At 44.3% G+C, this 21665-nt stretch overlaps 1 protein-coding gene across 50 annotated transcripts in view; it reads right to left on the bottom strand.

Moving 5' to 3' along the window:
* Nucleotides 1-1656: 1656 nt before the first annotated feature.
* Nucleotides 1657-21665, bottom strand: part of LOC109887211 (nuclear factor 1 X-type-like) — a 159506-nt gene continuing 139497 nt past the window's right edge. For 17 of the 50 annotated variants that reach the window (XM_031832752.1, XM_031832760.1, XM_031832755.1 and 14 more), the window contains 4 exons: nucleotides 16532-16660; nucleotides 12076-12245; nucleotides 8906-8994; nucleotides 1657-6577 (listed from right to left, as the gene is read on the bottom strand). In XM_031832752.1, the coding sequence (XP_031688612.1) occupies nucleotides 8926-8994; nucleotides 12076-12245; nucleotides 16532-16660 (368 nt within the window). In that variant the 3' untranslated portion in view covers nucleotides 1657-6577; nucleotides 8906-8925. Of the gene's footprint in view, nucleotides 6578-8905; nucleotides 8995-11372; nucleotides 11530-12068; nucleotides 12246-16531; nucleotides 16661-21665 lie in introns of all 50 variants that reach the window. The other 33 variants (XM_031832663.1, XM_031832687.1, XM_031832654.1 and 30 more) reach the window with 4 other exon arrangements.

The raw sequence follows: 21665 nt of genomic DNA, 5'->3' as shown, positions 1-21665 counted from the left end.
TGACAGACAAAATTAGATTTTTTTTCTCCAGAAAATCACATTGTAGGATTTTAAATTAATTTATTTGCAAATTATGGTGGTATTAAGTATTTGGTCACCTACAAATAAGCAAGATTTCTGGCTCTCACAGACCTGTAACAACTTCTTTAAGAGGCTCCTCTGTCCTCCACTCGTTACCTGTATTAATGGCACCTGTTTGAACTTGTTATCAGCATAAAAGACACCTGTCCACAACCTCAAATAGTCACACTCCAAACTCCACTATGGCCAAGACCAAAGAGCTGTCAAAGGACACCAGAAACAAAATTGTAGACCTGCACCAGGCTGTGCAGACTGAATCTGCAATAGGTAAGCAGCTTGGTTTGAAGAAATCAACTGTGGGAGCAATTATGAGGAAATGGAAGACATACAAGACCACTGATAATCTCCCTCGATCTGGGGCTCCACGCAAGATCTCACCCCGTGGGGTCAAAATGATCACAAGAACGGTGAGCAAAAATCGCAGAACCACACAGGGGGACCTAGTGAATGACCTGCAGAGAGCTGGGACCAAAGTAACAAAGCCTACCATCAGTAACACACTACGCAGCCAGGGACTCAAATCCTGCAGTGCCAGACGTGTCCCCCTGCTTAAGCCAGTACATGTCCAGGCCCGTCTGAAGTTTGATAGAGAGCATTTGGATGATCCAGAAGAAGATTGGGAGAATGTCATATAGTCAGATGAAACCAAAATATAAGAATGCTGAGTTGCATCCAAAGAACACCATACCTACTGTGAAGCATGGGGGTGGAAACATCAAGCTTTGGGGCTGTTTTTCTGCAAAGGGACCAGGACGACTGATCCGTGTAAAGGAAAGAATGAATGGGGCCATGTATCGTGAGATTTTGAGTGAAAACCTCCTTCCATCAGCAAGGGCATTGAAGATGAAACGTGGCTGGGTCTTTCAGCATGACAATGATCCCAAACACACCGCCCGGGCAATGAAGGAGTGGCTTCTTAAGAAGCATTTCAAGGTCCTGGAGTGGCCTAGCCAGTCTCCAGCTCTCAACCCCATAGAAAATCTTTGGAGGGAGTTGAAAGTCCATGTTGCCCAGCAACAGCCCCAAAACATCACTGCTCTAGAGGAGATCTGCATGGAGGAATGGGCCAAAATACCAGCAACAGTGTGGGAAAACCTTGTGAAGACTTACAGAAAACGTTTGACCTCTGTCATTGCCAACAAAGGGTATATAACAAATTATTGAGATAAACTTTTGTTATTGACCAAATACTTATTTTCCACCATAATTTGCAAATAAATTCATAAAAAATCCTACAATGTGATTTTCTGGATTTTTTTTCTCATTTTGTCTGTCATAGTTGAAGTGTACCTATGATGAAAATTACAGGCCTCTCTCATCTTTTTAAGTGGGAGAACTTGCACAATTGGTGGCTGACTAAATACTTTTTTGCCCCACTGTATATCCCTTCATCATATTAATTTCCAGTCATAATAATGAAGACAACACAGATCCAACAGTCAAGAACATCCTTCACTGTATGGCTAACTTTCCACATCAAACTACCTGAACTTGTCATGTAGGTATGAGGTTCCACTATCATCATTTCCATTCTCAGTCATGATCATAAATAAAGACGCAACACAGTCAAGATGCTACAGTCAAGAACATCCTTTTATTCAATCAAGGTGCTGCTCTGCTCAAACTGTGTTTTTCTTCTTATGGAAAAGAAACTGTAATTAACACATGCATTTCACCTATAGAGCTCTGGGGGTGTTTCTTATACACAAAGACATGGGATACATTTAAAATGGCACCCTATTCCCTACATAGTGCACTACTTTTGAACAGGGCCCTATGGGAATAGTGAAAAAGTAGTGCACTATGTAGGGAATAGGGTGCCATTTCAGACAGAGCTACAGGCATGAGTGGGGCTCTTCTGCTCTGAGGGCGTAGGGTCGGGGGTCAAAGGGCGTACTGTCTAGACACCACAAAAAAAAAAAATCTCAAAACGGAACAGAGTTTTTAGAGCCTGGCATTCAAACTGATATCTCTACGTTTCACTTGAGAGTATGCCTCAAGCCTGGTTCATGCTGGCTCTATATGGTGGGTTGTGGTGTGTGTTTTGCCAATGGCTAATACTGCTCCTGGCTTCACTAGATAAAACCTCACAATAATAATACAAGAGTTTAGAGTATTTGATACATGACTAGGTGTGTGTGTGTGTGCTGGTAGTATTGCAAACCCCCTTTTCTCAGCCAGTAGTTATAAGGTGCTTGTAGCATTTCATTTACAGTCCAAGACTCTCTTATAGAGTTTCAATGACGGCATACCCTGATAGATAGGAACTATGAAAGCAAAAATCAAAATTAAGTCAAAAATAAAAATAAAGGAATAAAATAAAACAAAATAAATAAAATAAAAACTCTTAACTTGTCACAGCAGAAGAGCAGCCCCCCCCCCAACACCCAAAAGGTACCCCTATAATTTCTCCTTTACCCCAACATTATTGACCCCCTAAGACCTTTACCCCCATAACCCCTAACACCCAGTCCTACCCTACACTGGGCAGGCACACCCCCAAAAGCCCATTGGTGTAATTTGTTCACTTACATTAGCTGTTTGAATGGAGAAGCTGAAGAGGATGGGTAATGGTATACAATGTGAAGAAGAGGCAATACAGACAAGAATAACGTGAGCTAACTGCATTCTGCTCAAGACAAAAAGTTTCGGCCATTTTTTTTTTCAACAACCCCTTCCATCAACGGAAGGAAGGAAGGCAGGGAGGGGGAAGGAGAGAGAGAGGACACACTTACAGACTACTCCGGTGTCTACGAGAGAACAGATAGACAGAGGAGAGGAGAGGAGGAGACGGAGGGAAGAAGAAAAAAGCCAGAGAGCAAGGGGGAACGAGAACACGTTTTTTTTGCCTTTTCAGTATTTTTTTTTAATCATTTATCAATAAAAAGTAAAGAACTAATTCACACCAGTTTCCTTTTGTACTATATATATACGGATTTTGAAAAGGGAAAGGATTTATGGGAAGGTTGATCCAATGGAGGGGGATCATTTTTCAAAGGTTGAGATCAGATGAAGTTGCTCTCTAAGCACTGATCTAAGGTCAGTTTTGCATATCCCCTCCTAATGGTTCAGGTCAGGATATACAGTAAACTGATCCTAGATCTGCACTTAGCGGCACTTCCACCTCTACCTTGAATTATATCGAATGAAAGGGGAGCGATCTGGATTACAAAATGGAGTCTGTGAACAAAAGGCACTTTTAAGGGACAACCTTTAACTGCTGGGAAACTACACTACAGCACAAGCACTAGTCAAGGTGAATTTACAGGGGAATGAGGGAGAGGGTGGAGAAGGAAGGGGTGGAGGGAAGCTCACTTTGCATAGGCCTACTGTATTTCTATCGTTACGTCATGGTTCTGACAGACTGGCTGGCTCCTCAAATGAAACAAATTCTAAGCTGCCATGTTTTTTTCCCCTTGCTCAGACTCAGAGAGAGGAGTATAATAATCTGGGAGAAATCAGAAGAAGTAGTTGTGGGCATTGATAAGCCTACAGTACAGCTCTCGTCCTATCTAAAGGTTGAACCAAAATGCCTTTTGTTTCACAACCTACTAGAGGAATATAGGAAGGAATAGGAACCCCTCCCTCCACTCAATATTACAAACAGGAGAAGGAATAGAAATAGAGAAGAGGAGTAATAAATGCGGTTTCCTAAAGGTAGTCATTATTTTGTTCATTATCATTCATTTTGTAATAGTTTGAATGTACTTTATAGTGTGTAAAAGTGCCGGTTTTTCATTTCACCGGTTTTTCATTCCATGTTCAATTTGTTTTTAAACGTTTTGTAAGAAATGTTTCTTCCTTCAGCCCCTCCAAACATGTTTATAAACAAATGATTACACGTTAAACATTAAAAAAGAGACACTAAAGGAAAATAAAAACAAATACCCCCAACTTACAAAGACTAGGATATGGCTCTGTTAGTTTAGAGTCCAGGAGCACATTGGACTTGAAACAAATAGATTTTTTTTCTCTTTTCTTCTTAGCTTTCTTAAAAATCTCTAACAGACAAAACACAATGAATCTACCCAATGCATTGCACGTGGCTCAATCGACACATATTTTTCAATAATAATACTTTCCATCAAAAAAACAAACACTTTTTTTCTTCAATTTTTCCATTGTCGATTTTGACATGTTTAATCTATTTTGCATCATGGACATTTTTGTTTCGTTTTTTGAACGCTGCACTGTAGATTTGTGGAGGTTGGGTGGGTGCTCATTGAATTGTCATGGTGACAGTGAGGTGCTGTCCATCATGGAATTCTGCTAGCTCAAGAGTTCAGAAAATAACTAAACTGCCAACAAGCTCATTTTAGTCAAGTTTAAAAAGGAGCATATACCATAAATATATATGTTTAAGATCTCTCTCTCTCTCTCTTTATAACATTTTGCAGTCTTCTACAAAGATTCTGTCCTATAGCCAATGGTTTCCATATAGGAAGAAACATCACCATTCTTTGTAGCTTTAGCATATATGTGAACAAAAACATCAACCTGAATTTGAACTAATTGCATGATAGGGGAGTACAGAGGCACTTCCATAGATTGTTATAGTTGTAATATATGATTTGAGTACATAGAGCTAATTTTACTATAAACTCAGAGTGCCTGGGCTGTCAGATAATTCTATCCCTGCACATGGAAGAAACCAACAGCTAGGCAGTCCAGTTATTTTGTGAGGTTTGGCTTTTTTTTTTTTGAATTATTGTGTCATGATAAAAATAAAAAAATTACAATATCAATAACAATTTAATAAATCACATTTACAATAGAAAAAAACAAGGTATCTCAAATTAAAAATGACAAATGTCAAAATGAATGAAAAACCATTATCAAAGGCAGTTTGGAGAAACTCGTATATAAAGGCTCACCTTTGTGTTTGGAATCAGGGTGACGGTGTTAGTAGTGTGCATTTTGATACGGTGGTGTGTCAGCGTGTGTTCCTCCGGGCGCTACTGTGAATGGACTGTGGTTACAGGGTGAAGCAGGGCAGGGGTTGTCGCAAGTTCCTGTACTGGTGTTTGTGAGAGATTTCAGAGATGCCTGTTATTGCAAACGAAGATGATATTTTTTTCTGCAAAATAAAAAGCGGATGAAAGAAAAAGATCTTAGGGAAGAAGGTCAAACATAAGCAAAAGAATCCAAGTGAGACAAAACCAAAACCAATCCGGCAAACAAAATGAAATGCAAGAAAACGGCTACAAACCAAAAGAAAGCTAGTTATTACACGATGATGTTGATCCTATGCATGTATTATGTTACTGTGAAGGACACACAGACAAAATGGTATTGTCAGTGAATCAGTTGTGTCTGCCAGACGTGTGGGTTCTGGAGACAATGATCTGTGTGTGTGTGTGTGTACGTACTTTGAGTCTGCGTGAGTGCGTGTATGTGTGAGTGCCAGGATGCCAGAGCCACAGCCCATTGCCCACACACACACACTGCCTTCAGCGACCTGCTGGATCGCTCTGTTTCCTCCCTTATTTGTTTCAGTAGTGCATAGGTGAGGGGACGAAAGAGGGCATAGTGTTGTATGACTGTCTGTCTGTCTGTCTGTCTGTCTGTTATGTCTGTCTCTTATGTTTGTCTGTCTCTCTGTTATGTCTGTCTGACTGACTGACTTTCTGTCTGTTATGTCTGACTGTCTTATGTCTGACTGACTGACTGTTTTGTGTTCGCTCTCGGCTCATGCTATTGGCTATCGCTCTTCACAAGAGGGTAAGCTAAAACCAGCCATCTAGTGCAGATAGTATCACACCATTGGATGGTGTCCCAGTGTTTGGCCAATCAGAAGAAGGGAGGAGGGAGGGGATTCAGGGCTGAGTACATCAAGCGGCAGTGAGGCCAGTCGGATGTGGTTGTGTGAGGCTGTGGGCGTTGCCGGGGCAACCCTGGACACCTGGTTGACAGATGAGAGAGGGAGCAGGGACAGAAAGCACCGTCAGGAGGAGAGACTAAAGGATTACAGAATGGGTTCTTTTGGGTGGTGACAATGTTTATAGCTATAGCTCAAATGACCAAATTCTGCCAACTATGTGTTTTACACTGTTGTGTGTGGGTGGATCTCCCAGCCATTGCATGGAGTTTCATTGTGAAAATAAAATATAAAAACAACAATACAACGAAATTGGTCAGTTAGTTGTCAGGTTGCATATTTTTGTTTGCTTTCTGACATGTTTTGTGTGTGACATTTCCTCATCTTTCTTCCTCCTCTTCTTCTGAGTCTGTCCACTTCAACCGATCTCTTTTCAGCCTTCTGTATAGGGAGATGGTTGTTCCGGTTCAAATGTTCAAATCGTGGAAATGGGTATTCTTCTGGGGGGTTATTTTCTGTTTTTGTGTTGTTGGTTGTTAAGCAAAAATACTTTAGTGTCAGCAGTTTGTTTGTAGTCAGTGTTGGTTTGTTTTGTGTGTTGTGTTGTTTTTCCATTCCCAATTTTCTCATGACACAATTCTAGCGGTTGAGTCGGAGGCCTTGTCAGAGGAACCAAGACTATAGAAGAGAAATACAATACAGGAAACATCAGGTTCATCTTTGTCATGTGGTAACATCACTAAGTTCAACAGTTACACATGTATAAGTAAATAAATGGTTCAGGAAAATAATCAATTAAAAATATGTTGTCATGCTAAATATTAACTAGCCACTAGAGGGCCATCTTTCATAGCAACTTTTCCCTTTACTGAGCTGAGCCTCGATCATACCCCAATGCCTAGGAACCTTAAGTTGATCATTCCTCACACAGTATGTAAGTAAGTCATTTCAAGACGACAGTTTGTAAAAGTACTTCTTTCACGTTGTACTATTTCAACCGTCAAAGTCTCCAATAAGTACAAAGTTTAGATGTAACATGATTCACAAGACTTTCTTTACTGTTTCAAATGACACCATGAAGTCAACTACTGCAGGCCATGCAGCTACTCCCAGGATCAGGTTTCACTGTTTGATAAGACTCACTGAGGGTACAGAGTTATAGGGTTGGCATTTGACTCTGGGAGCTGGGTTCCAATACTATTGGAAATAGTTTCTTGGCTGGATTGAGCTTGCCTGGCACAATTGAAAATATTTCAAATAGTATTTGAACCCAGGTCTGGTTAAGTGGCAGCTCTGCTCAGGCTCCAGACAACATTCCACAGAGTAGACCCAGGGAAAGGCAGCTAATCACTGACGGCCCTATAGCTACGCTCTGCTCTCTATTCTGTTACATTCCTATAGGACCCCGGAGAGAAAGTTTCTCTCCTCCCTTTTCCCCTCTCTTTCCTTCCTCCTTTTCCCTTTCCCAGGATCCTTTTGGGCTTCTAACTCCTCCTCTTTTCTCTCCCAACTTCCTCTCTCTTCTCTCTCTCCCCCAATGTAATCCCTGGCAGGACTGACCACTCCCACTTCTCCTTAACTCCCTTCAAGGCTAAGTTAAACTGCCTATGACATCATGTCTGGTTGCCCGTGGCAACCAGACAGTCAGGACGTGACTTCGCCTGTGGAGCACAGAGCTTGAACTAACTCTCTTTCTCTTAACCCCCTCTCTTTCTCTCCCTGCATGACTTATGTTTGGCCACCAGAGAGCTCCTCAGACCAGTTATTCACTGAGTGTAAAAAACATTAGGAACACCTACCCTAATACAGAGTTGCACCCCCCCAGTTCATGACACAAGCCATTGTGCCAGGCACCCAGTACCTTGCCCTGTTCAAAGACACTTCAATCTCTTGTCTTGCCCATTCACCCTCTGAATGGTACACATACACAATCCATGTGTCAAATGTTTCAAGTCTTGAAAATCCTTCTTTAACCCGTCTCCTCCCCTTCATCTACACTGGTTGAAGTGGTTTTAACAGGTGACATCAATAAGGGATCATAGCTTTCACCTGGATTCACCTGGTCAGGCTGTGTCATGGAAAGAGCAGGTGTTCTTAATGTTTTGTATACTCAGTGTATGTCTCTGCTCTCAAACTACACTAGTAAGTCAGTTGAAGGTGTGTGTGTGTGTATGGCGACTCCCTCTGTGCCAGGGTTACATCTGTGGATGAGGGAGTGTGTGGGGGAAGAAGGGAGGGTTGAAAGAGATAAGCGAGAGAGGGGAGGTAGAGGAAAGGAAGGGAGAAAGAAGAAGACCCAGAGAGAAGACAGAGAGCGAGAAGACCCAGAGAGAGAGAAAAGACACATAGAGAGAAAAGACACAGAGAGAAGACCCAGAGAGAGAGAGAGAAAACAGAGAGAAAGAGAAGACAGAGAGAGAGAGAGAGAGAGAAGACAGAGAGAGAGAGAGAGAGAGAGAGAGGGAAGATACAGAGAGAGAGAGAGAAGACAGAGAGTGAGAGAGAAGACACAGAGAGTGAGAGAGAAGACACAGAGAGTGAGAGAGAAGACACAGAGAGCGAGAGAACAGAATAGGAGGAATGCAGATTGTTTCCATGTGTGTCTGTGGGAGGGATAGCTGAGTGGTCTGCAGGCAGGTGCGGTTAGACCCTAATGAGAAAAGTAGTGTAGGTAATGGAGGACAACCCAACACACTGCAGCCCATTGGCACAACACAGACAGCCAGGGAGACACCACAAGTGGACTGTACTCTGAGGAAGGAGTCTGATACGCCAAAACCTCAGCCATCTACAGTATACATCTACACCCCTGAAGTTAATGTTGGTGATGTGCAGATTTCTGTGTGTCCTCCGGGTAAGACCACAAGTTTACTGTCGCAAAGACTGCAAACCAATACTGAAAACTAGTCATTTAAAACATGTCTGATTGTTGTGTTGTGTCGTGTTTACAATTGTTTGGCAGAAAATGTGAGATAGTGTGTGGAAGCGGAGAGAGGTGGTAGCTACCTGAGACTGCTGGGGGATGTTCAGAAAGTTGTCCCGTGCTCCGATGCTGACAAACCTGTTGGGAGCTGTGGAGCCTGCCGTGGAGTATGCTACAGAGAGAGAGATACGCACACCGTCACACACACACATGCAGAGTCAAACACATAGTCACACACACATGCATGCACACACACACACATTCACGCACACACATATTCACACACACACACATTTTCAAACCCACGCTTATTCAAACCCACACACAGACAGACATAGCCACACACACGCACACACACACACACACACACACACACACACACACACACACAATTGTACAATATGTGCTTGTTACTGTGTTATTACTGGATTCTGGGAAATGATGTTTACAATGAGCTAGAATTAATAAGACTATATTGATAATTGATCAGTCTTGATCATTGATAATACTGCATATAAACTGTAGTCCCAAAGTCTCCTAGATAGATAGACTGGGGAAAAATGGAAGCCCTTTATGAGGGTCAGACAGGGATAGATGGGAGCTCTTTATGAGGGTTAGTTACTGTGGGGAAGTGAAGTAAATTGGGCTGAGCCTCCTCCTCCTGTTAGTCCCAGATACACCTTGCAGCCCAGGGCCCTGTGTCTGGATCTATAGGGGGAACCAATAGGAAATAAGCTCTATAGGGGGGAACTAATAAGAAATAAGCTCTATGGGTGGAACCAATAGGAAATAAGCTCTATAGGGGAAAACCAATAGAGAATAAGCTCTATGGAGGGGAACCAATAGGGAATAAGCTCTATAGGGGGGAACCAATAGGAAATAATAATAATTTGTGTGCTGGCCAATGCTCCATTCTGTTGATAAGGAGCTCCTGTTACTCTGGTGAAGGTACTCAAGACCAGAGAAGGGGACCAAATTTAGGGCAGTTGTTGTGCTTACTGGACTCCAATGATAGGCAGCTGAATGACACTGCCATTCTGACCGAGTGAGGGTGGAGTGAGGGGGAGGTTGGAGGAGTTTGTGGGAATTCATGTGTGTGTGTGTGTGTGTGTGTGTGTGTGGTGAAAACTGGGAAGAAAATGAATAAGATAAATAAAGACAAGGAGGTGGAGGAGGGAGAGAAGAGGTGTAGATGTATTTATATAACAGTATATTATATAAATAAAGTGATACAGATAGGCGATAAACGATAAAAGTGGGGAGGGAAAGTAGGAAGGACAGGACGACGAAGAGACAAAGAAAAGTAACAGGAAGTGACCAAAGCAGCTCCGTCCAGTGCCCCCTCTCTCTCTCGGTGTGCCTCTCCCGCGGCCCGACTCTCAACGCACCTCGCCCTGCCTGCCTAGAGGAACCAAGCCAGCCAGCCAACGGAGGTAAAGCACGCACACCCCCACTAGCGACACTCTTTTCTCCCCCCATTTCCCTAATTAGACCTAGCGGTATATGTTTAACGATGATTGATATTTATTGTTTATGTATGTGATTTTCAAGTTGTTTTTATTTTGTTCTAAAAAAAATTGTTTATTGTTGTGAGATATAATGTGGAAGGAAGGAAGCAAGGGAATTGTGGGTAAAGTGGGGCATCATGGGTAAAGTGGGGCATCGTGATGTTTTATGGAGTCCACGCCAACTGCCCTAATTTTGTTCCCTTAACAAAGAAAAACAAGAATGAAAGGAAAAAAGAAAGGAAATAAATGAGTATATCAAATTAAGCAAAGAAAAACAAGAAATGAGAGAGGGGTCAATTTAGTCTTCTGTTGTCATAGACAGACCATGCATAGTCTGGGTTGATTAAAGGATAGCAGTTAGCCAGACACTAGGACCTACTCTATAGGACAGAATACAGGGCATTGGTCCCCCACTACAAACACTTCAACAAGAAGGGAAAAAACCTAGCTACACTGCCTCCTGTGGTGCTAGCAGGAAACACAGAGAGAGAGAGAGAGAGAGAGAGAGAGAGAGAGAGAGAGAGAGAGAGAGAGAGAGAGAGAGAGGAAAATAGAGAAAGAAATAGGAAAGTTAGGTTAGAATAGAGAGAGAGAGAGAGAGAGAGAGAGAGAGAGATTGATAGGGATCTCTGGCATAGGCGTGGCAGTCTGCTCTACAGGAGTGGATAGAGTACTGCTCCAGGGAGGTGACAGTGAGGACTGCAGGGCGCTCATGATCAGAGGAGGCTGGTTGGAGGAGGCTGGTTGGAGGACATCCTCCAACCATACTCCAAAACACTGGAATAAACAGTGTTTTGGCTCTGTTCCATTAATTCATTCCTTTAACTCCTCCCACCAGCCTCCTCTGGTCAGGAGTGAGGAGGTGGTGACTGGGTTTGGGACTCTAACCAACTACCCTTGGTTGGGGAGTGGGGTTTCTCTACCTAGAGTTAACCTACATGTACTCATTTTGATTTAGGATTTGATATCTCTAGATATCTCAGGGGGTCTGAGGGGCGAAGTGGTTGGAGGTGAGGGCGAGAGCGGGGGGGGGGTCACTTACACGGAGATGCGGGCGAGCTGAGTCCGCCGCCGTCGGGGGGTGTGTTGATTGGTTTAGAATCGGGCATGGGGAGGGGCACGGGGCGCGCCACTGGGGGCGGCGGGGGCAGCAGGAAGGAGCCTGGCATTTTGCTCTGGCTGTGACCACCTCCGTTAGGCTGCAGAGACAGCAGACACCACACAGGACAGGGTGAGCACTCAGCACACACACCACCCAGGACAGGGTGAGCACTCAGCACATACACCACCCAGGACAGGGTGAGCACTCAGCACACACACCACCCAGGACAGGGACACACACACATACGGCTGATGGAAGCACCAGCTAGCCACCAGTCAGTCTCACACAAACACACAGAAACCATGACGACAATGGAAATAAATACTGGAGGACACTAGAGCAGGAAGACAGACAGAATGTGGGAGTTAGACTGGGACATACAGAACTTAAAAAAGGGGGGAAAAATATACATCTGGGATCTGAGATTGTGGACCATAAGAAGGGTTTGTGCCCTGGTCTAGTGGTAGAATCCCAGCAGAGCAGCAAGATAACATGGCTGAATATTCCAGCGTTTTTCTATAGGGAGTCAATCCAGTACAACGGATCGTGTGGAAGTGCAAGGGTCTTAGTCCGTTTGTGTGACGTGAAACCCTAACAGTCTGTGTGTGTCCCATGTCCCCTCCAACCCTCCCTGACCTCTCACCTGTCCCCCGGACTGCCCCGAGCCGTCGGCGCAGACGAATTGGACAAACTCCTTGAGCGGGTCCTGGTGGTGGTGGTAGCGGATGGTGGGGTGAGTGAAGTAGGGACTGGACTGCTGGATGATGGAGGAGGAGGGGAAGTGGAGAGCTGACGCTGAGGCACGGGGACTCCCTGAGAGAGAGGGGGAGGAGAGGGGGAAGAGTGAGAGCGTGAGAAGGGACAGAGGGAGGAGAGTTAGTTGGGTCCATGTAATCCCACTCCAGACACAATTCATATAACACATTCAGAAAAGACAAGAAACACAACAGTGACACAAACTAGACTGAATAGAATAAATGATGTAATCCAACACACTAGATTGAAGGGAGTAATTGATGTAATCCAACACACTAGATTGAAGGGAGTAATTGATGTAATCCAACACATTAGACTGAAGGGAGTAACTGATGTAATCCAACACACTAGATTGAAGGGAGTAACTGATGTAATCCAACACACTAGATTGAAGGGAGTAACTGATGTAATCCAACACACTAGATTGAAGGGAGTAATTGATGTAATCCAACACACTAGATTGAAGGGAGTAACTGATGTAATCCAACACACTAGATTGCAGGGAGTAACTGATGTAATCCAACACACTAGACTGAAGGGAGTAATTGATGTAATCCAACACATTAGATTGAAGGGAGTAATTGATGTAATCCAACACATTAGACTGGATAGAATAACTGATGTAATCCAACACACTAGACTGAATCCTTACTGGGTTGAATAAATCTGTTAATTCATCTGATGTTAGATTGGTTTATCAGTGTGGTAATTTCAGAGCGTTAGAGAGTGGACGTCACATGCTTCTCTCCAGGGGTTTACTATAGATGTAAATGCGTGTGATTTATTAGTGTGTTTATCAGTGTGGTGATTAGAGAGAGTTAGAGAGTGGACGTCACATGATTTCCCCCTGTGGTTTGTACTACAGGGAGTCTAATGCTACTTGTGTATCAGAATGAACAGAATCATCCAAGGCTGCAACATCTGGTCCTGTTCATACAAAACATCTCTTCTGTATTCTCTGTCTATCTACAGTAAGCACAGCTTGAACACACACATACATGAATGCAGACACGTATTACGCACACACACATGCATACGCACACACACACACTGAAGCATGACAGTCAGAGACACACGCACACACACACACACACACACACACACACACACACACACACACACACACACACACACACACACACACACACACACACACACACACACACACACACACACACACACACACACACACACACACTTTCCTGTTGGTAATGCTTGTTGGGAATGTGTAATCAATCATAGCCTATCATTGCTGTGTGGTTCGGCCCAGTAGTATGAAGCCTGGGAGAGTTAAATCCCACCGCTAAATCCCTTATAGACATTAGTCATTGTGCGTGTGTGTGTGTGTGTGTGTGTGTGTGACGGTGTCTTCTGAGATTCTGTGGCCTTGGCGATTTGGCACTGGAAACAGGCAAGCTGGTTGGTAGACTGCAAGGGGACTTGCATCTGTGAATGTGTCTGTCTGTCACCCTCTATCTCTCCAGAGTATGGAGGTGTGTGTGTGTGTGTGTGTGTGTGTGTGTGTGTGTGTGTGTGTGTGTGTGTGTGTGTGTGTGTGTGTGTGTGTGTGTGTGTGTGTGTGTGTGAAAGTGGGCTCACTAGACCAGACTGACTACCAGAATAAACAGACAACAGTCACACCTGGCATCCAGGCCCTGCCAACAGGAAATAAACTAACCCAGACAACGTCTATGCCTATAGCTCCATCCCAGCTACTGATGTCAAGACTCTCCCTCACTCCTTTCCCTCAGTCTATCCCTCTCCCCCTTTCTCCCTCACCCCTTCTCCAGTCTCTCTCTGTCCCTCTCTCGCCCTCACTCCCTCACTCCTTTCCCTCAGTCTATCCCTCTCCCCCTTTCTCCCTCACCCCTTCTCCAGTCTCTCTCTGTCCCTCTCTCGCCCTCACTCCCTCACTCCTTTCCCTCAGTCTATCCCTCTCCCCCACCCCTTCTCCAGTCTCTCTCTGTCCCTCTGTCACCTTCACTCCCTCACTCCTTTACCTCAGTCTATCCCTCTCCCCCTTTCTCCCTCACCCCTTCTCCAGTCTCTCTCTGTCCCTCACTCCTTTCCAGTCTATCTCTGTCCCTCACTCCTTTCCAGTCTATCTCTGTCCCTCACTCATTTCCAGTCTATCTCTGTCCCTCACTCCTTTTCGTCAGTCTATCCCTCTCCCCCTTTCTCCCTCACCCCTTCTCCAGTCTCTCTTTATCCCTCTCTCGCCCTCACTCCCTCACTCTTTATCTCTCTCTCTCTCCCTCCCTTTCATTGGTTTCTTTATAGCAGTGTGGCCTCTGAGGGACTTTCTATTTGGACGGAGGCCATCTTAGCAGCCCCCCTCTTCCCCTCCTATGGAGCCTAAACACTGTCTCAGTCTCACACTACAACTCTATTACAGACTAACCTCTTAGCAGTTTGTAGACACATTCTAACTGGGAGAAGGGGTCAGCTATGAATCAGATATACCTGACACATCTGACACATCTTCCCGTAACATAAGTAACAGAAAGTCAATAGAATAATAGAATGTACAGCTCTTCTAGCACTTGGACACGTTCTATATACTTAAACCAATCCTTCACTGTTGTTATACTAGGAAACGAAAATGAAAAGTATAACATATATCAAATGTATACCAATCTAAATGTACAATTCTTAAGCTATTCTAGAGCTGTAGGAGAGCTGTAAGAGTCCAAAGGACCTTTACATGATAGGGCTGCTTTGGCTGCGGACCAGGCCAATCCTCAGAGAAGAGAGAGAGAAGAGAGAGAGAAGAGAGAGGGATGGAGGAAAAGAGAGAGACAGAAAGAGGGAGTGGGGGATGTATTTATTCCATTGGAAAGTGAAACTCAACAGGGACTACAGTAGCTGGCAGGCTCGTATCTCAGAGGGAGAAGAGGAATTCTCAGACTGGAGGCCTGGAAACCATTTTGCTATCCTCACAACGTTCTTCTATAAGGTGAGGGGGCGGGCCGTTTGAAACAACTAGTGTGTGGGTGTGTGTGTGTGTGTGTGTACGCCCGTTACACTTGTGTGTGTTTGCCCTGTTTGAAACAGAACTGTCTCGATCACGTGGGCATGGAATGACTGGCATGAAGACACACAAAATAAAGAAAACGAGAGAGAGAGTGAGATAGAGTGTGGAAAACAGTGATGAGAGAGAGAGAGATAGAGCTGAACTGTTGCAGGCCATGATAATAAATGTCAAGAGATCTCTTGATCTTATCGCTAGTTCTCAGATCAAAGTGTGTTCAATTCTACTACTGCTGCTAGGTTGTCTTGGTGAAAGTGGTATCTGCAATAAGATTCTCTCTCATCTCTCTCTCTTCCTTTCTCAGTGACTATAGTATTAGGGGTGGGATCTAGAGATCTGTATATCTATACTGTGGTGGGTTCTGGAGATCTGTATATCTATCATTTATTTTTTACATTTTTATTTGACCTTTATTTAACTAGGCAAGTCAGTTAAGAACAAATTCTTATTTTCAATGATGGCCTGTGGGGTGGGGTGTGGTCTGGAGATCTGTATATCTATAAGGGGGTGGGGTCTAGAGATCTGTATATCTATAAGGGGGTGGGGTCTGGAGAGCTGTATATCTATAAGGGGGTGGGGTCTAGAGATCTGTATATCTATAAAGGGGTGGGGTCTAGAGATCTGTGTATCTATAAGGGGGTGGGGTCTGGAGATCTGTATATCTATAAGGGGGTGGGGTCTAGAGATCTGTATATCTATAAGGGGGTGGGGTCTAGAGATCTGTGTATCTATAAGGGGGTGGGGTCTAGACATGTGTATATCTATAAAGGGGTGGGGTCTAGAGATCTGTGTATCTATAAGGGGGTGGGGTCTAGAGATCTGTGTATCTATAAGGGGGTGGGGTCTAGACATGTGTATATCTATAAAGGGGTGGGGTCTAGAGATCTGTGTATCTATAAGGGGGTGGGGTCTGGAGATCTGTATATCTATAAGGGGGTGGGGTCTAGAGATCTGTATATCTATAAGGGGGTGGGGTCTAGAGATCTGTGTATCTATAAGGGGGTGGGGTCTGGAGATCTGTATATCTATAAGGGGGTGGGGTCTAGAGATCTGTATATCTATAAGGGGGTGGGGTCTAGAGATCTGTGTCTCTATAAGGGGGTGGGGTCTAGAGATCTGTGTATATATAAGGGGGTGGGGTCTAGAGATCTGTGTATCTATAAGGGGGTTGGGTCTGGGGCAGGGCTTGGTCTCACCTGGACTCACCCCTGCCATTGTGTTGTGTGTGAACGCCATCTATCATCTCTCTCTCCCTCCCTCTCTTTCTCTATAAGGGTGGTGAGGGACTTTAGGGGTTGGGGCTGGGGCTCACCTGGTCTCACTCCTGCCAGCACGGGCAGCGGGTGGTGTGTGAACGTCATGCGGGGGGACCTCGTCTGGGGCGACAGGGCGTTGAAATCAAACTTCCCCGGCTTCTTAAGAGAACCAGGCGAGGACAGTCCTGGCAACAACAAATAAATGGGATCAATATCAAAATAATATCAAAATGGGGGAGAAGAGGAGTTGGGTTTAATGTACAATGTTTTGGACTGGCTGCTACACTTAAATCAAAACATGTAAAAGGGAATTCATGATTAGAAAATTGTTATTCTTTGATTTATTGGTTTTAAAGCACTTTGATTGGCTGATGACAGTGCATTGTTATGAGTCCTGTTGGATATTGGCCGTTCTCCTAACCAATCCCAGCCTGGTGGGCTCAGGACTTGCCGAATTCTCAGTATAAACAGTGCCCTCAAAAAATACAATGGGTGAGTTGAAGTTGTGGCTTCGGGGTGGTCAGGGTGGGGGAAGGGTTGATGTAGGGTTGAATCAAGGCAGTAATTAAATCTACTTCCATTGTCTTCCAAGATTGGCTGAATATTCTCCTCTTTCCAAAGCTCCACAGCCTACCATGAGCTATATGAAGCTACTTTCAAAATAGAAACACTGTATATAAACTACAGTATAGAGCCTGCAGCTGCTCAGTGACAAAGACAAGCAGACGGAATGGAGAGAGGGAGGGATGAAGGGAGGGAGGGAGGGAGAGAGGTGAGAAAAGCGTGGGAGAATGTGAGTGAAGGAAGGAGAGAGTGAGTGATGTCAGAGTGGAACCTGTGAAAATGTAGCAGTATTTTTCGTTTTGTTTCTTTTCCTTTCTAGGAATGTCTGAGATGGACATGTCATAAGATGGTAAACATGGTTCATTATCTTCATCTCACACTCACTCACATACAGTGCCTTGCGAAAGTATTCGGCCCCCTTGAACTTTGCGACCTTTTGCCACATTTCAGGCTTCAAACATAAAGATATAAAACTGTATTTTTTTGTGAAGAATCAACAACAAGTGGGACACAATCATGAAGTGGAACGACATTTATTGGATATTTCAAACTTTTTTAACAAATCAAAAACTGAAAAATTGGGCGTGCAAAATTATTCAGCCCCCTTAAGTTAATACTTTGTAGCACCACCTTTTGCTGCGATTACAGCTGTAAGTCGCTTGGGGTATGTCTCTATCAGTTTTGCACATCGAGAGACCGACATTTTTTCCCATTCCTCCTTGCAAAACAGCTCGAGCTCAGTGAGGTTGGATGGAGAGCATTTGTGAACAGCAGTTTTCAGTTCTTTCCACAGATTCTCGATTGGCTTCAGGTCTGGACTTTGACTTGGCCATTCTAACACCTGGATATGTTTATTTTTGAACCATTCCATTGTAGATTTTGCTTTATGTTTTGGATCATTGTCTTGTTGGAAGACAAATCTCCGTCCCAGTCTCTCAGGTCTTCTTCCATTCTTCCAGAATGGTCCTGTATTTGGCTCCATCCATCTTCCCATCAATTTTAACCATCTTCACTGTCCCTGCTGAAGAAAAGCAGGCCCAAACCATGATGCTGCCACCACCATGTTTGACAGTGGGGATGGTGTGTTCAGGGTGATGAGCTGTGTTGCTTTTACGCCAAACATAACGTTTTGCACTGCTGACAAAAAAATCAATTTTGGTTTCATCTGACCAGAGCACCTTCTTCCACATGTTTGGTGTGTCTCCCAGGTGGCTTGTGGCAAACTTTAAACGACACTTTTTATGGGTATCTTTAAGAAATGGCTTTCTTCTTGCCACTCTTCCATAAAGGCCAGATTTGTGCAATATACGACTGATTGTTGTCCTATGGACAGAGTCTCCCACCTCAGCTGTAGATCTCTGCAGTTCATCCAGAGTGATCATGGGCCTCTTGGCTGCATCTTTGATCAGTCTTATCCTTGTATGAGCTGAAAGTTTAGAGGGACGGCCAGGTCTTGGTAGATTTGCAGTGGTCTGATACTCCTTCCATTTCAATATTATCGCTTGCACAGTGCTCCTTGGGATGTTTAAAGCTTGGGAAATCTTTTTGTATCCAAATCACAACAGTATCTCGGACCTGCCTGGTGTGTTCCTTGTTCTTCATGATGCTCTCTGCGCTTTTAACGGACCTCTGAGACTATCACAGTGCAGGTGCATTTATACGGAGACTTGATTACACACAGGTGGATTGTATTTATCATCATTAGTCATTTAGGTCAACATTGGATCATTCAGAGATCCTCACTGAACTTCTGGAGAGAGTTTGCTGCACTGAAAGTAAAGGGGCTGAATAATTTTGCACGCCCAATTTTCAGTTTTTGATTTGTTAAAAAGGTTTGAAATATCCAATAAATGTCGTTCCACTTCATGATTGTGTCCCACTTGTTGTTGATTCTTCACAAAAAAATACAGTTTTATATCTTTATGTTTGAAGCCTGAAATGTGGCAAAAGGTCGCAAAGTTCAAGGGGGCCGAAAACTTTCGCAAGGCACTGTACACACACACACAACAACCCTCACACACTCACCGATTACCACACACTCACCGATTACCACACCCACTCACCGATTACCACAAACCCTCAAACACTCACCGATTACCACACACTCACCGATTACCACACACACTCACCGATTACCACAAACCCTCACACACTCACCGATTACCACAAACACTCACACACTCACCGATCACCACAAACACTCACACACTCACCGATTACCACACACACTCACTGATTACCACACACACTCACCGATTACCACAAACACTCACACACTTACCAATTACCACAAACACTCACACCCTCACCAATTACCACAAACATTCACCGATAACCAAAAACACTCATCGATTACCACAAACACTCACACACTCACCATTACCACAAACAGTCACCGATTACCACACACACACTCATTGATTACCACATACACACTCACCGATTACCACAAACAGTCACCGATTACCACACACACACTCATCGATTACCACAAACACTCACCGATTACCACACACACACTCGCCGATTACCACAAATGCTCATCGATTACCATAAACACTCACACACTCACCGATTACCACACACACACCGATTACCACACACACTCACAGATTACCACAAACCTACACACACTCACCGATTACCACAAACACTCACACACTCACCGATCACCACAAACACTCACACACTCACCGATCACCACAAACACTCACACACTCACCGATTACCACACACACACACCGATTACCACAAACACTCACACACTTACCGATTACCACAAACACTCACACCCTCACCAATTACCACAAACCCACACACCCTCACCAATTACCACAAACACTCACACCCTCATCGATGACCACAAACACACAAACACTCACCGATTACCACACACACTCACCGATTACCACAAATGCTCGACTACCATAAACACTCACACACTCACCGATTACCACAAACACTCACACCCTCACCGATTACCACAAACACTCACCGATTATCACAAACACTCACACACTTACCAATTACCACAAACACTCACACCCTCACCAATTACCACAAACATTCACCGATAACCAAAAACACTCATCGATTACCACAAACACTCACACACTCACCATTACCACAAACAGTCACCGATTACCACACACACACTCACTGATTACCACAAACACACTCATCGATTACCACAAACACTCACACACTCACCATTACCACAAACAGTCACCGATTACCACACACACACTCACTGATTACCACAAACACACTCATCGATTACCACAAACACTCACCGATTACCACACACACACTCGCCGATTACCGCAAATGCTCATCGGTTACCATAAACACTCACACACTCACCGATTACCATACACACACCGATTACCACACACACTCGCTGATTACCTCAAACACTCACACACTCACCGATCACCACAAACCCTCACACACTCACCGATTACCACAAAACCACACACACTCACCGATTACCACAAACATTCACACACTCACAGATTACCACAAACCCACACACACTCACCGATTACCACAAACACTCACACACTCACCGATCACCACAAACACTCACACACTCACCGATCACCACAAACACTCACACACTCACCGATTACCACACACACACACACCGATTACCACAAACACTCACACACTTACCGATTACCACAAACACTCACACCCTCACCAATTACCACAAACCCACACACCCTCACCAATTACCACAAACACTCACACACTTACCGATTACCACAAACACTCACACCCTCATCGATTACCACAAACACACAAACACTCACCGATTACCACACACACTCACCGATTACCACAAATGCTCGACTACCATAAACACTCACACACTCACCGATTACCACAAACACTCACACCTTCGCCGATTACCACAAACACTCACCGATTATCACAAACACTCACCCACCCACCCACCGATCACCACAAACACTCACACACTCACCGATTACCACAAACACTCACCGATTACCACAAACACTCACACTCACCAATCACCACAAACACTCACACACTCACCAATTACCACAAACACTCACCGATTACCACAAACACTCACCGATCACCACAAACACTCACACACTCACCGATTACCACAAACACTCACACACTCACCGATTACCACAAACACTCACCGATTACCACAATCACTCACCGATTACCACAAACACTCACACTCGCCAATTACCACAAACACTCACACGCTCACCAATTACCACAAACACTCACCGATTACCACAAACACTCACCGATTACCACAAACACTCACACACTCACCGATTACCACATACACTCACTGATCACCACAAACACTCACACACTCATCATTTACCACAAACACTCTCACACTCACCGATTACCAAACACTCACCGATTACCACAAACACTCACACACTCACCGATTACCACACACTCACACACTCACCGATTACCACAAACACTCACACACTCACCGATTACCACAAACACTCACACACTCACCGATTACCACGAACACTCACACACTCACCGATTACCGCAAACACTCACACACTCACCGATTACCAAACACTCACCCATTACCACAAACACTCAAACACTCAC

The sequence above is a fragment of the Oncorhynchus kisutch genome, linkage group LG1, assembly GCF_002021735.2.
Source record: "Oncorhynchus kisutch isolate 150728-3 linkage group LG1, Okis_V2, whole genome shotgun sequence".
NCBI lineage: Eukaryota > Metazoa > Chordata > Actinopteri > Salmoniformes > Salmonidae > Oncorhynchus > Oncorhynchus kisutch.
This window is presented reverse-complemented; position numbering and strand designations above follow the sequence as displayed.